This window comes from Trachypithecus francoisi, unplaced genomic scaffold (genome assembly GCF_009764315.1).
Source record: "Trachypithecus francoisi isolate TF-2019V2 unplaced genomic scaffold, Tfra_2.0 Lachesis_group13, whole genome shotgun sequence".
NCBI lineage: Eukaryota > Metazoa > Chordata > Mammalia > Primates > Cercopithecidae > Trachypithecus > Trachypithecus francoisi.
The window spans coordinates 16,119,599-16,134,920 of record NW_022681458.1 but is presented as its reverse complement, the minus strand read 5'-3'; the positions used below and the strand labels follow the sequence as shown (position 1 = coordinate 16,134,920).

The following is a 15,322-nucleotide window of genomic DNA, read 5'->3' as shown; positions in this document are numbered from 1 at the left end:
TTGAGCCACCGCGCCCGGCCTAGTGTGGTGTTTTTTAAGTTATAGCTAATACTTTTGTGGAATGTTTTTGTTTTTAATAATCAGCTCATTGGTTATGTAACTAAATGATCACCCCCTAAACATGCTAGAAATTATAAATATAATAATTATTGCAATCTAATACTTACTTTTATATAAATTTTATTTTTCTACTTTTTATAATAATATTAAACATATTAAACTATATCAGAGTTAATTGAAGGAGGGGAAGTCACAACATACTTCTTGCAGGATGATGATCACTTATTAGTACAACTGAAGCAACTGTATTTTCTGGGGTTGCCTATATTCACCTATATTCATACCATTGTGCACACTGTAGGGAAGGGATATAGTTCACTCCTTTGACTCAAAAATATCAAAATAGAAAAGTATATTAAGGGCTTCAAATACATGCCAATGCCATTCACATATATGCTGATGATATGTGCTAGTTAGAATATGCTAACATATCATAGCCTATAGCATCAGCTAATGTATCATCAGATATATGTTAAAGTATCATAGATGGTCACCTTCCTAATTTTAACGTTTCCTAAACAAATATATCCTTTTCTTGATGAACACATTATATTCTAATATCACCTTAGGTCTAACATTGGGCATTTAAAGCATTTTGAACATGAAAGATTCACACAACTTTTTGGCATATAAGTTTCTACAAGTTCTCAAACTAACACCTGCTTTTATCGGTTTTCTTCAATTTTGTTCTTAGAATTTGAAAGTCTTTATGGAAACGTTATGGCATCTGGTTATGATAAGCAATAGATGAGGAGGAAGGGCATGTTAAATAAGGCAATGATGTTTTTGATGACTTGCATATAAAAATCAGGCTAAATAGGACGTGTGACACTAAGCGAGAAGATTCCTGAATTTTAGGGTGGACATGAGCCATGGGTACCACAGGGTGCCACATCTGGCGTCTTCTCTAAGGTCCTCAAACAAGTGACCTCACTGTCTCTCAGTTTGCTTTGGTCATTTGGTGCAAATGTCTTTTTTTTTTTTTTTTTTTTTGAGCTGGAGTCTTGCTCTGTTGCCCAGGCTAGAGTGCAGTGGTGTGATCTCAGCTCACTGCAACCTCCACTTCCTGGGTTCAAGCAATTCTCTGCCTCAGCCTCCCAAGTAGCTGGGATTATAGGCACCTGCCACCATGCCTGGCTAATTTTTATTTTTATTTTTTTTTATTTTTAGTAGAGATGGGGTTTCATCATCTTGGCCAGGCTGTTCTTAAACTCCTGGCCTTGTGATCCACCCTCCTCAGCCTCCCAAAGTGCTGGGATTACTGGCGTGAGCCATGGTGCCTGGCCAGATCAAATGTCTTATATGCAAACTCCACTGAGACCTTTTAGAAAACCTACAAATATTTAAATGAATAAGGAATGAATTATGTTTCTGAAATATAGCAAGTAAAGTGCATTTACATTTCGTTTAAGTATTCTGATTTTCAACATCTAAAAATATATTTCTGTTGTTTGTACACTGAGTTTTCCACTGCATTTGGAAAGTTAAACCAGTGTTATCAAATAGACTATAGTTCATAAAATTCAGATTCGAACACATTTTTGCAGGAGAATGTAGATTAAATGTGTAAACGATATCACCCACTTTTTTGTGCAAAGAGTAACTCTTTAGTCATTATAATTTCAAAAAATCAGACATTAATGATGGATATTTCTAAAGGAAATCTGTACCATAAACCATATGTTACAAATTGTCATTTATACTTTTAAAAAATGAAATGGAACATGCTGATTATGAAGTCCTACATGTATAGTATATATATATGTATATGTCTTCATTTTTCTTTTTATTTTTTTTGGAGATGGAGTCTCACTCTGTTGCCCAGGCTGGTGTATAGTGATGTCAGCTTGGCTCACTGCAGCCTCCGCCTCCTGGGTTCAAGAGATTCTCCTGCTTCAGTCTCCCAAGTAGCTGGGATTACAGGTGCCTGCCACCATACTCGGCTACATTTTGTATTTTTAGTAGAGACCAGATTTCACCATGTTGGCCAGGCTGGTCTCGAAATTCTGACCTCAACTGATCTGCCCACTTTGGCCTCCCAAGTGCTGGCCTCCCAAGTGCTGAGCCAACACGCCTGGCCCTATCTTTTATTTGGAATCAACAGTTTTATTATGTTTAAAAATTAAAATAGATTCCTCTTGCAATTTCAAACAATTTACCAATTTCAGAGTAAAATCCCTATGGCAGACTGGCATGCAGATTGGTAGCTAAATATGGCCGTAACTCATAAACTTGAATGTTGGAGAACATACAGTTCTATTTGCTGACAACTTTTCAGTTATTTAAATTTCATAAATTTTGGATGGGATTTCTGAATGGCAGGAGTTGAAGTGTTTTGCAGAGTAAGTTGTGTCGATCTGAGATAGTTTTTGCTTCTAAGAATATATTTAAATCCCAGCACTTTGGGAGGCCGAGATGGGCGGATTACGAGGTCAGGAGATCGAGACCATCCTGGCTAACACGGTGAAACCCCGTCTCTACTAAAAAATACAAAAAACTAGCCGGGCGAGGTGGCGGGCGCCTGTAGTCCCGGCTGCTCGGGAGGCTGAGGCAGGAGAATGGCGTAAACCCGAGAGGCGGAGCTTGCAGTGAGCTGAGATCTGGCCACTGCACTCCAGCCTGGGCGACAGAGCGAGACTCCATCTCAAAAAAAAAAAAAAAAAAAAAAAAAGAATAAAGAAGGTTTCACTGAAGTAGAATTTAAGCAGCAAGTTGATTTCCTCTGCGTTGGGATAAATGAGCAGTTAGGTCACTCACTTCCTCCACTGGGAGTTGTTAGTAATGAGTTGCTATCACAGGGGTGGGTATCCTCCGAGAGCAGGGATGCTGTGCAAATCTTTTCCACTTTCCAGTAACCTATGGTAGTGCAAGATGAGGTTAGGATGTTGCTACATGTTTATGTTAATACAAGCTTTTGAGACTACAAATTGTTAGCCAATGATGCATTCTCGTTTTGAACTAAGAAGTTGACCATTCAGTTAGCCTTTGCTGTACATAGAATAAATACGTCAGTGGCATGATAGACTGAAAATGTTAAAGTACAGCATAATTAGAAGTATCTGTGAAAGCGATTATTACTTAATTAAACATAACAGATTTAAAAAATGTAAAATTAATACATTATTTCGATTAGGCTTCAATGTGTTGAAATCTGGGCTTTTCGCCTCCCTCACGTGGTCATCTTACCCTTTCTTTTCAGATATTCTGCAATGAGGGCAGCAATATGGATGTAACACATGGCAGCCTGTAATGAGAAAGAAAATAAAGAGGCTCAGGGGATGCAGTTTAATATAATTAGGGCTAATCTTGCAAGGCGAGTCAGTATTCCATATCAGAATATGTTATGTAGAAGGAACCTTTGTAAATACCGAATTGAAAGCAAGAATCAATTGTATTTCCAAAAAATTCACCATCAAGAATAAAATGAATATTTGGGTTTTTGTTTGTTTGTTCTTGATTAGTTTGGAGATGGCTGAAGGAACTGGCCCAAAGAATTTTCCCATAGAGTTATCTTCCTCCTTTAATGTCTAAGCCTAGATTAAAAATAAATCATAGTTCTCCTTTTAAAATTAAAACTATAATTCTAGTATTTAGATATAAATTGGAAATAAAAATAATCTGCCTTCAAAATAACTTTTTTTTACCTCCAGGAATAGCCTCTCTGAATGTGTGTTGCCTTTAAAACGGTCACTTCACAAGTGAGTACTTGATTAAGTAGTGTGACCTGATGTAACACCTGTGCTCCCCACAAACCAGATTATATGAGTGATGTTATATTTTACTCTAATGTCTCTTATGAAGCCCTGAACATTGCTGAATCTATATTAAAACTCAACTTGCTAAAGATTCCAAATGACTTCAGCTTTTTCCTTTTGAGGTTTTGTGGAGGAATTTCATCATTTTCAGAGCAGCCCAAGGGCTTCTCATTCTTATCCCCACTAAATTGCTGCCGAGCCAGCCTTGTGGTTTCCATTCCAGTGTCCCTGATTACCACATGTGTTTAGAAGAGCTTCAGAGTTTAGGACTATCCTAGACAAATGAACTCTTCCCCCAAAGGGACATAGTTCTGGAATGGAGTATAACTTCCCATTTGGTACTCAGAAACCCTTGGGTGCTATGAATTGCTGCATATGTTCCACCCAGTATTGAAACTGACATAAAAAGTTAAGTGTTGACTTACAGTCTTCGCACAGTGGACTCTCCTCACGTGGTGCTAAGGATCATTCATTTTTCTATGGCCAGTTCAGACTAGCTGTAAATGAGGACTGATTCCCCCTGCCTGAGTTTACTCACTATGGTGGCAAGCTTCCCCATTCAACTCCAGTTTCAGAGAAGAAGTTTTAAAACACAGAACATTAATTTAATGACTTAATTCCCCGACACCTTTACCACACTCCTCGTTAGCCTCAGGTTTTTAGCATTCAGCGATGCATTACAATTTATACACCTGCAGTTGCCCCCACTGACTCTGGCCTTTATTTGATGTCATTTACTTAGAGTCAGGTATCCTTGAACGCGATATGCAGATTTATTGTATATGATATATAACTGAGTCATTTCTAGATTAGTGGAAAAACATGGCTTCTTTTTCTAGTCCATGCTGTAAATGAAGATCCAATTTTCCTGATAAAGAGGACAATACTGATGGTCAATGACCAAGCCTTGGCTAATCACCTCAGATAAATCTCCGTTTCTGGCATGAATCTTGGCCATACTTTCCAGCCAGGTCCTCCGTAGCTCGGGAGTGCTTGCATAGGAGTTTGCCAGGCTGTACTGGAGATCCACCAGCATCTCGGGATCCTTCTCATGCTCCTTCATCTGAGCCGTGGCCATCAAAACAGTCCTTATACGCTTAGTCAGGTCTTTCACCTCTGCTGGGAAATTGCTGTTCTTTGGAAAAGAGAGAACCTGGGTCATTCTCTGTTTAGAACCTGTAGGTTAACTGACTTCAAGTCATGCTATTAATTATGGCTAGGCATCACAGTTTGGAGCATTCTATATATAGTTATAAATGTGTGCATTCTATATATGGGCATTCTATGTTTTATGACTGTGGATATACACATTTGAAGATAAAAATTTCAGGAGGCTCTATTCTTTTGTCTTCAAGCACACCTTCTTCTGGTAAAACATCCTGATTGTCTTTGAGATATATTCCCCTTCCTGACTCTAGTTCATGTGATTTGCACAGGTCTGACTTTACTCCTAGGGACCATGGGTGGCACATAACACTGGCCTGGCCAATTCTATTTTTTGATCCTCCAGGCTACAGTGATTGGTTTAGGGATAAGCATATGATTTAAGCTTGGATCAAAGAGATTCAGTTGTGAGACTTTAATTGGAACTATCAAACGAGGTGATTTTCTACTCATAAGATACTACCAGGGTCCTTCGAATTTCTGAGAACATGCCCAGGGGGATAACCTGTCTGGAAATAAGTAAACAAAGAGGAAAGCCGAACTGACAGACAGTGAGAGAGGCAAGATTGAGGCAGTGGAGGGATGGGTCTGAAAATTATTTTAATCCCTGGGTCCAGCCATGACTGAAGTCTGGCTCTAGACTTGGACTTTTCAGTATAATGACTACAGGAGAAGTCTTCAGAAAGTGCTAAACAAAAGATAAGATGAATTTTCCCCCAAATAGAGTTAGGAGGGAGTCATTGTATTTCTGGATATTTACGGTAAATCTTCTTGTTCTAGGCCATTCATACTGGGAATGCCACTTAACAGATCACATGCTTAAAGTGTAAGAGCTGCTTAGCGATTCAAACAATAAACTTGATAGTTTACTTTGAGGAGGGCTGAAAGCTCAAAGTCTCAATAAACAAAATAAACAATTATTATTATTTTTTAGAGAAAAGGTCTTGCTCTGTTACCGAAGTTGGAGTGCAGTGGTGCCATCATAGCTCACGGCAGCCTCAAACTCAAACTCCTGGCCTCAAGCGATCCTCCTGCCTTGGCTTCTCAAAGTGTTGGGATTACAGGCGTGTACCCGATCTATATTTATGATTTTGGTATCTCACAAAAAGCATCCACTTCAGATTTTAAAAAATTCTGTAGTAAAAGCCCACAAAGCATTTCTTACTTTCATTTGCTTGTCTCCATTGGCGAAATTATTGGTAATTGCAAGCGAATGTTGAAACCGAGAGCCTCCAATCCCAGCGTCGGCTATTAACTGGCTCACAGCTTTGATGAGCTGGAAGAGAAAAAAATGAACTCTCAAAAACAAGACCAGAAATAGTCTTCTTAAAGAAATCCACTGGGCTGGGTAAATGTACTGTTAGTTTCTCCCTGTAGGTCCAATAAAAGATGTGTTTATGTATTAAGGCTCCAGAACGTATTATTAAATCTAGTGTGTTTCCTATAATCTTAAATATCTAAGAGAGGCTGCAGGAGTCTTGGAATCTTGGGATGCCTAGAAGAAAAAAAATTATGTTCGGAATTTGGTGGGGTTTGACCTGCTGGAGCTAGCCATGGTTTCCTTAGTTGTTTATTCCATGTGATTCTATTTCCTGGCAGAAGAAAGGAAAGTACAAGTGAGATGGGGCTCTGCTGATTTCTGCCCAGCTGCGCCCCTCCTATTAAACAGAACTGAATGCTATGGGTGTCTTTAAGGAAGACTTTGGTGGAGGAGTTAGTAATGGCTTGCCCTGAGGACAGTAGGCTTTAAGCACTGCTGAAACAGATCAGTGGTTTTAACAACAGTGTCAATGAAAATTGGCAGCACTTACTTGTAAGTGGGACCGGACAATTGACTTCTGCTTGTTAAATTCAAAATTCTTCCTCATGAAAAAGTACAGAAGGGCTGAGGCTTCTGTCTGAGTTGACCGTGACCTGTGGTTACAGCATTTTAGGACTTCATAACAGAACGATCCACAGAGGTCGGCAGGGCCTTGAAAGAATGCTGAAGGAAACTGCAGAAATGAAAGAATGGGTGAAGGGAGCAACCTGCCTTCATTTTGCTCTGTTCATTCTCATATTTTAAAATTCCCTAAAACAAACAAAATCCCTCTCCTTTTTTTTTTTTTTTTCAATCTGGTCTTTTTTTTTTTTTTCATTTGCCAGTGAGGAGGATAGAATTTGTTAAGGTCTATGTTAGCATTTGTCTTTTTTTCCTAGACATAATTATTCTCTACATTGTATAAGTATCCTTTGTATCAGTAACTGATGACAGTCCAAAATAACGGAATGAGAGCTTTGAAATGACCTCAATTCATCTGACATTGTTAAAATCACAGGTGTTATTTACAAGTGTCCTCAAAGGCGGTGGCTGTATCCACTTTAATGTGGAATCTTGAACTTGATATGGATGGATATGCCAGTTCAAGGGGTGCATTCTACCTAACTTGGTGCTGCAAACACAGATAACAACTCAAAGAATTGGTGACCAGATGCTAATTGTCACCAGATGCTAGTATCTTCTGGTATTTGAGCAGACATATTGTCAAGGCTGTGCACTCATTTTGAGACCAGGAATCAGTGTCTAATAAAACCCAAATTGAAGAAAACAATCCTTCTTCCCTCCCTACTGAAAGACGCAGGGATTCCTATGGGTTTACTGTTCTATGGGTTTACTGTCATCCTACCTAAACTTCACTGAAACCTAGAGGATCCTTACCTTGCATACAAACAGTCTCAAGGAGGCAAACACATGCTTCAGCGCTGTGGCTGACTGATTGACTTGGAAAAAGAGCATGTAGGTATCAAAGACCCTTTTCATCAATGAATTTTGACAGTCACATTGTTGGAGTTGTCTCTGGAAATTCAATGCAGATGTTATTCAGGATAAGTGAAAGAAAATTTGTATTCTATCAAAAAATGTTTGTTGTGAACCTATCACATGGTGAGGCACTGTTCTAGAAATAAAGGATTGAACAAGGAGACATAGTTGATGTTTACTGTGAAACTTACATAGCAGTGATTGAAAAAACATGACAAATTGAAATAGACTCAGATGATGTGATTGAAAGTAGTTGCTTTGAGGGTAGAATGACTTCCACAGGGTAGTCTGCAAAGACCTCTCTAATGGAAAATTGGCACGTGAGCTCAAGGGGCCTGCCCTGGAGAGATCTGGGAGAATTGTCCCATGGGGGAGAAACAGCTAGTACAAGGGCCTTGATTGGGAAAGGAGCTTATGAGTTCAAGGTTGAGAAAGAAAAGCAGAGTAGCTGGTGTAATGGCAAGTGGGGTGGGGTCAGGGGAGAAATGGGAGATGAGGTCACAGGTTCTTGAAGGCACTAGTAAAGTCCTTCAAATTTGTGAGATTTGAGTGACATTTTCATAGCCCAATAAAGAATCAATATAGTCATTACTTTCTCTACCACCATGCTGACATTTCACCTGCAATAGGGCTTTCTTGGCATAATTATGCTGTTCTGTATAGACTTTATTCAAAGAATCCAAATTTTCCTTGCTCAATCTTTTTTTTTTTTTTTTTTTTTCGAGACAAGGTCTCACTCTGTCACCTAAGCTGGAGTGTCATGGCACCATCATAGCTCACTGCAACCTCCACTTCCTGGGCTCCAGTGATCCTCCCACCTCAGCCTTCCGAATAGCTGGGACTACAGGCATGTGTCCCCATAGTCGACTAATTTTTAAATTTTTTTGTAAAGATGAAGGTTTACTATATTGCCCAGGTTGGTCTTGAACTCCTGGGCTCAAGTAATCCTCCCTCCTTGGCCTCCCAAAGTGCTGGAATTACAGATATGAGCCACCACAGCTGCTCCTGGCTCAATCTTTAATGTGCTAGCCTAGGTATTTAAGCTCATTTGGTAGAGCTGCAAATGTTTTTATTAGCTTTATTGAAATATAATTGACATACAATTAATTGAACTCATGTGACATGTATAATTTAATAAGTTTAACACTCACATACACCCATGAAACCATCACCACAATCAAGATAATGAACATATCTATCACGCTCAAAAGTTTTTAAATACTTTTTTTTTGTAATTCCTTCCTCCCATCCTTCCTCCACATCCCTAGGCAACCATTGATCTGCTTTTTGTTTCTATAGTCTGCATTTTGTAAAATTTCATATAAATGGAATAATATACACGGAGTAATATGGTATATACTGTTTTTAAATTTGGTTTCTTGGGTTTCACCCATGTTATAGCATGGATCAGTAGTTTATTTCTTTTAACTGCTGAGTAGTATTCTATTGTATGGATATACCACAGATTTTTAAATCTATCCACCTGTTGATGTATACTTGAGTTGTTTCTAGTTTTTTTTTTTTCTGTTAAAGCTGCCATGCATATTTGTGTACAAAGTTTTGTGTGGAGATATGCTTTCACTTCTCCTGGGTAAATACTTATTATAGTATTGGAATGGCTGGTCATATGATAGATGTATGATTAACTTTTCAGAGACTGCCATACTGTTCTCCTTTTACCATTTTGCATTCCCACTGTCAATAAATGGGAGTTCTAGTTTCTCCATATCCTTGCCAAAACTTTGGATGGTCAGTCTTTTTAATTTTAGCCATTCTAAGTAGTGATAATCATTTCATCGAAGATATCTGAATGTCAAATGAGCACACAAAAAGATGTTCAACATAATTAGTTTTCTTTAGATCTAGCTGTAAATGTAATACACAGGGCCATTGATCTCTTCCTTTTCTACTGAAAAAGTACAGAGTCACATTCCCACTCAGCCCAGCTTGCCTGAGAGTGAAGCAAGATAAATGAGGAAGAAAGACTATTTGACAACAGTGAAATGCATACATGTACATATCAAGCAAACATTAGTCAACCTGTGATAAAATCAAAATCTCATCTTTAACATGTTTTCCACTCATGCTTAGGTTGATTTATATAAGGTTAATTGATTTCATAAATAATTTTTAAAAAACATGTTTTTGACTTCACATGGTTTTTCTACCTCAAATTTCATCATTTTTGCAGAAAATGTTATCATATTCACCTGGTGAGTCTGAGTGAAGAGGGATAACAGGTCTAGAATAGTGAGGCAAACCTCCGTAGCAATATTGGCCTCAGTGTCTACGTGATGCACAATGTCTATTTCATTGGAGTTGCCTATAAAATAAAAAATAAAACATGCATAAAAGCCTAAGACAATGCTTTGTACCCTATAAAGTATTTCCTTTCATTACAACGTATTCAAAGTTTACTGGCATTTTGATTAATTATTAAATCAAAGTGCTTTTGTTTGTTCAGTTTCTTCATTGGCTGAATTAAAAGTACTAGAGTACACACACTAGTGTGTGTGCCCTTTGCATATATCAGTTGTGGGATTTCCATTGTTTCTGAGTTATTTTCCATTAATTTGGCCAAAGACAGGGTCATATTTCTTTCATAATCAGGCTGTCTCAAGTTCTAGGCTTCTGGGCTAGTAGACCAAATGTACAGTCTCAGTGGACAGTCTTTATGTCCCCTTGGAAAGTCACAAAGTGTATTTATAGATTGAGGCAAATACCTCCAAACAAGTAACCGTGGGCCACGTGCCCATAATTGCTAACAATCTGTCAATGAAGAGAGTCAAATTCTGTAAAATACTTGAAGAGATTTATTGTGAGCCAAATATGAGTGACCATGGCCTGTGACACAGCCCTCAGGAAACCCTGAGAACATGTGCCCAAGGTGTTTGGGCTACAGCTAGGTTTTATATGTTTTAGGGGCACATAAGACATCAATCAAGACATGTAAGATGTACATTGGTCTGGTCTGGAAAGACGGGACAACTGAAAGTTGGGGAGAGGGGCGCTTATGGGTGGATTCAAAGATTTTCTGATTGGCGATTGGTTGAAAGAGTTTATGATGGAGACCAGGAATCAATAGAAAGGAAATGTCTGGGCTAAGAAAGGGGATTGTGGAGACCAACGTTCTTATTATGTAGATAAAGCCTCCAGATGGCAGACTTTAGAGAGAGAAGAGATTGTAAATGTTTCTTATCAGACCGAAAAAGGTGCCAGACTCTCAGTTGATTCTCTCCTGGATCAAGAAAAGGACCTGAAGAGGGAAAGGGGATTCTTTACAGAATGCAAATTTTTCCCCATAAGAGACAACTCTGCAAGGCTGTTTCAAGATATGGCAAAAATATATATATATTTGGGAGTAAAATATTTTGATTTCTTTCTTTATCTCTCATGTGATGTTATGCCACAGTCAGGTTGGAAAGTAAGCCATGTTATATAGGGTTAACTAAAACCCCTCTGATGAGACTGGTGTGACTTTCCAGGCCTCTTAAGAATTTAGCCGGGCGCGGTGGCTCAAGCCTGTAATCCCAGCACTTTGGGAGGCCGAGACGGGCGGATCACGAGGTCAGGAGATCGAGACCATCCTGGCTAATACGGTGAAACCCCGTCTCTACTAAAAAATACAAAAACTAGCCGGGCGAGTGGCGGGCGCCTGTAGTCCCAGCTACTCGGGAGGCTGAGGCAGGAGAATGGCGGAAACCCGGGAGGCGGAGCTTGCAGTGAGCTGAGATCCGGCCACTGCACTCCAGTCCGGGCGACAGAGCGAGACTCCGCCTCAAAAAAAAAAAAAAAAAAAAAAAAAAAAAAAAAAAAAAGAATTTAGGCAAGAGAAAAGGTCAGAGTTTAGTCCTCAAATTACATGCTTACAAAACGCCGGCCTCCATTTTACCCTCATTCACAAGCTGGAGTGTGTGCCTCTCTAGGTTCAAGATGTCACCCTTGCTGCTTCTGGGACATTGGCAACTTTATCCCCTCCCCACAGAGGAAGCAGTAATCATCTGTTTGACAGCAGCCTCCATAACCTGCACAATGCTGAAAGTCACTTGTTTCCAAGGGAGCTATGCTAAACATATGATATTGAGGGTTTTGCCTTTCCCCTTTCTTCACCATAGGGCACTACACATTTTTTTAACCACTCCCTGGTGAGTCTTTCCTTTAAGAAATATTTCCAGAGCTACAGCAAACCTTAAAAGCAGTGGTTTTAGTGCATTTCATGTCCTACACATACCTAGAGAAAAACTGGTAACCATCTTGTTCCTGTTATTTCGGTTTACTTACTGGTCATGGTATTGTCTAACATCTGTAAGAGTTTGGGGTTAGAAAGTGCATTTTTGCCTCGAATTATAGGTAAAGTTTGTGATCTGTGTTGCTTATGGCCTTCATGACTGGAAGTGGAGTGCATCCTGAAAATGAAATAAGAAAAGTGATTAGAGTTATTTTAGGGATGTTACAGCCAAATAATACTTGTTCATTCAAATGTTCTAGATTGAGTCAAACGTTAAAAACTAGTTTGGAAAGCAACTTTTTATTACAAATATTAATTGCAGGTGACATGATGAGAGGGACTTTTTAAAGTACTTTTGGAGAAATTTTATTTAAGCCAAAACAGCATTCAGAAGGATAATCTATAGAATAACAGATCCTTGAGTGAAATCTATTCAAGCATATTCATTATTATTTATGAAATAATGGGATTCTATGAATGTTAAGTTGGCTACTGGCTGATCAGTAGCCAGTGGTGGACAGTAAAAAGTACAATATTGTATAGCTCAGATGCATCAACTTATTTTTAAAGAGAGAAAGTGTAAAATCGGGTTCGAAAGCAACCCTTGCTTTCCAAGGTATTTGTATTTGGACATTCCTGTTGATTTGTCATTTCACTGGTGTCATGTCCACAGGGGGCTGACATGTGATGGTTGTGGGAGGTAGGTAGTTGAAGGACTTCTGTGCCTCTGTGCTTCCAGGGCAATGACAATGGCCTGCAGTGACTCATTCAACACCCCATGGCATTTCCAGCTGGGAAAAATAAGCCAGCGTTACTGTGGCAGTGGGAATATTTCTTACTCCTGACTTTATCATTTGGCCAAGGAAATAGGTTGATAATTCTTGGGATATGTGCTGTCATAAAAACTATTTATAAAAACACTTATGTAAAGAAAGCAGCATTTGGAAATACCCTGAAGTATTTCCTAATTCCTCCTTTAAGCCTTAACCTAAAAATGACTCTTTCTCCCACTCTAAAAGGCTGTTTTGGTTCTGGCTAAAAACCGAAAACCTGGGTGGGTGGAGGCCCAGGAGATGTGACTTTGGCTTTCAATAGCCAGGGGAGCCGGGGTCATTCCTGCAGCTAGAAAGAGTGAGTGATTCCTTGGCTGTAGGTCTTAGGCATTTGGATTGGCTTATTTCTAGGTTTTGAGTGTAGTACAGACTGAACTTGTGGAGGAAAAGGCCTGGTTTCTAGGAGGTGAGGGACAGAAATGGCCAGGACCCGTCCAGATGTTTCAGAAGCAGCCTGAAATCTAAACCACCACCCATCTACAAAACTTGAGTGACCTCAGGTGGCTCACTATTATTATTAAACATGGAAACTAATTCTTTATTTTCCTCTATTCTATTATTATTTGCAAAAAATGTCCATTACATTTTTTTTTCATTTACTTTTCACAAGGGGGCAATTTCAAAGGATTCCCATGGAGGGAGGCAAAATTTATTTTACGATTTATTCGCTATGTATTACTTTCATATTTCTTTCTAAAATCCTTTCTAAGATATTCATAATATATATTATGATGATACCTGTGGGAAGAATAAATCAAAGTGGGGATAATTTTAGCAAAGAATTCTCATTTACGAGACCCAGAGGAGCTCTAGGTAGAATTTCAGGGCAAATGTTTCCCATTGGTTAGGCTGGTGAAGGATGACTCCAGGTCCTATCTGCTAGTCAAATCAGTCTAATGACTAGGAAATCTAAAGTGAGGTTATGGGACTATCCATGCTTCCTCATTGCCTTTGACCCTTTAAGAAACAATTTCAGCTTCAAGAACATTGCAAAAATATTATAATTACTGAAAAGCCTAGGGAGACATGATCCCACATTTTGGTTTGTCACTGGAAGATTAGCTAGCATTAAAAGAGGCATTTATTGGGCCTAGGTCTCAGGTTTCATTAAATGAAAATACTCATTAATGTTCAGTCTGTGCAAGGGATTGTGCTCTAAGTGCACACATTTATCTTTGGTCTTTGCCAGCCAGTAGAGCAGACAGTAAAGTATCTAGGAAGTTTCTTTAGATAGACACATAGTTACTTGAAATCTGCATTTGATTTGAATATATAAATAGAAATGTGTGTGTGTGTGTGTGTGTGTGTCTACCTCTGACATGTGCATATATAGACACATACACAGAGCTATATATAATTTTAAATACCAAGCAAATGTGACATTACCATTGTGACAAGAGACCTGATGTCTGGCAGGAAGGATTGGATCCTTTGAGAGTTCCATTGTTCTGGGTGGACTGCACAAATTTAAATGCAGCAGCAATTTTTCTGCAATGAAAATGGAAGTTTTAATCATAGCTCAGTGTTTGTAATTTACATATAAAAATGAATGGCAACTGACAACACGATTACTGCACAATGAAATGGTTTACATGCTGTGAATTAGTCAAAAATAAACCCTGTTTTCTTTCGGAAATCAGAAATTGGGATTTAGTGAAGGTGCTTCAAACATTGTTGTCTCATGAGAAAATGATGACAGTGCAAAGTAATTCCAGATTACTTTTTTTTTTTTTTTTTTTTTTAGTTTACTGGAAATGTTTTCTGAAATAGGTATCTTCCAAGTTATATCTATATAATGATAAATTCGTTCTGAAGATACATGAAATGTAGTTTTCTTTCAAAAATTTGTGCTTTTGTGCTTTTCTCCCTAGATAACATGAACTATTCCTAGATATACAATGTGTATGAGGCAGTCTTCAAACTTCTGTGTCTAATGTGAAGTCAACCTAACAATCCTTATTTGCATTTTAAGATTTCTAACATATTTATAACTCTAACCTGATATGTTAATACATGTCATATGCTTTTTAAAAGACCAGGTTCACCTATTGGAATTTAAAACTATTACCTTATTATGTTGCGTTTTCCTAGGTATCTGAAATTTTGAAGACAAACGCTAGAAACAAAAAAAAAAATGTTCTAATTATTCATATTCTTTCATTATATAAACTGTTCATCTAAGTATATTGAAAGAAAAATATTAAATTTTCTTTAAATAGTTCATGTGTTATTATTGATAACTTACTATATGGGTTCTTGAATGAAACATGGTATAGTGGGCTATTTAGAAATTTCCAGAAAAAAGTGTTATGTCATCAACTCTAAAACTTACTCCAAGATGCTGAAGAAGTCGGACACCTCTGGACTGGGAGCTCTCTGCCAGTAGGCAATCAGAGTCTCTAAAAGGAAACACCACGTAGCATGAGAATCTGCAGGTTTTCTTTTTCCTTTTTTCAAAAAAATTAATTTTAAAGAGTTCTAT

General features: G+C 38.3%; 1 protein-coding gene and 1 long non-coding RNA gene across 6 annotated transcripts in view; one reads left to right on the top strand and one right to left on the bottom strand.

Annotated features, from left to right (window-relative positions):
* Positions 1–15,322, bottom strand: part of DOCK10 (dedicator of cytokinesis 10) — a 286,919-nt gene that overhangs the window by 26,843 nt on the left and 244,754 nt on the right. For all 4 annotated transcript variants that reach the window (XM_033230043.1, XM_033230041.1, XM_033230042.1 and 1 more), the window contains exons 37-47: positions 15,173–15,239; positions 14,909–14,956; positions 14,227–14,328; positions 12,061–12,185; positions 9,990–10,102; positions 7,678–7,815; positions 6,791–6,973; positions 6,145–6,255; positions 4,735–4,950; positions 3,247–3,304; positions 2,818–2,916 (exon numbers count right to left, since the gene is read on the bottom strand). In XM_033230043.1, coding sequence (XP_033085934.1) covers positions 2,818–2,916; positions 3,247–3,304; positions 4,735–4,950; positions 6,145–6,255; positions 6,791–6,973; positions 7,678–7,815; positions 9,990–10,102; positions 12,061–12,185; positions 14,227–14,328; positions 14,909–14,956; positions 15,173–15,239 — 1,260 coding nt within the window. The remainder of the gene's footprint in view (positions 1–2,817; positions 2,917–3,246; positions 3,305–4,734; positions 4,951–6,144; positions 6,256–6,790; positions 6,974–7,677; positions 7,816–9,989; positions 10,103–12,060; positions 12,186–14,226; positions 14,329–14,908; positions 14,957–15,172; positions 15,240–15,322) is intronic.
* Positions 1–15,322, top strand: part of LOC117094446 — a 340,510-nt gene that overhangs the window by 198,674 nt on the left and 126,514 nt on the right. The gene's annotated exons all lie outside the window — the stretch shown is intronic.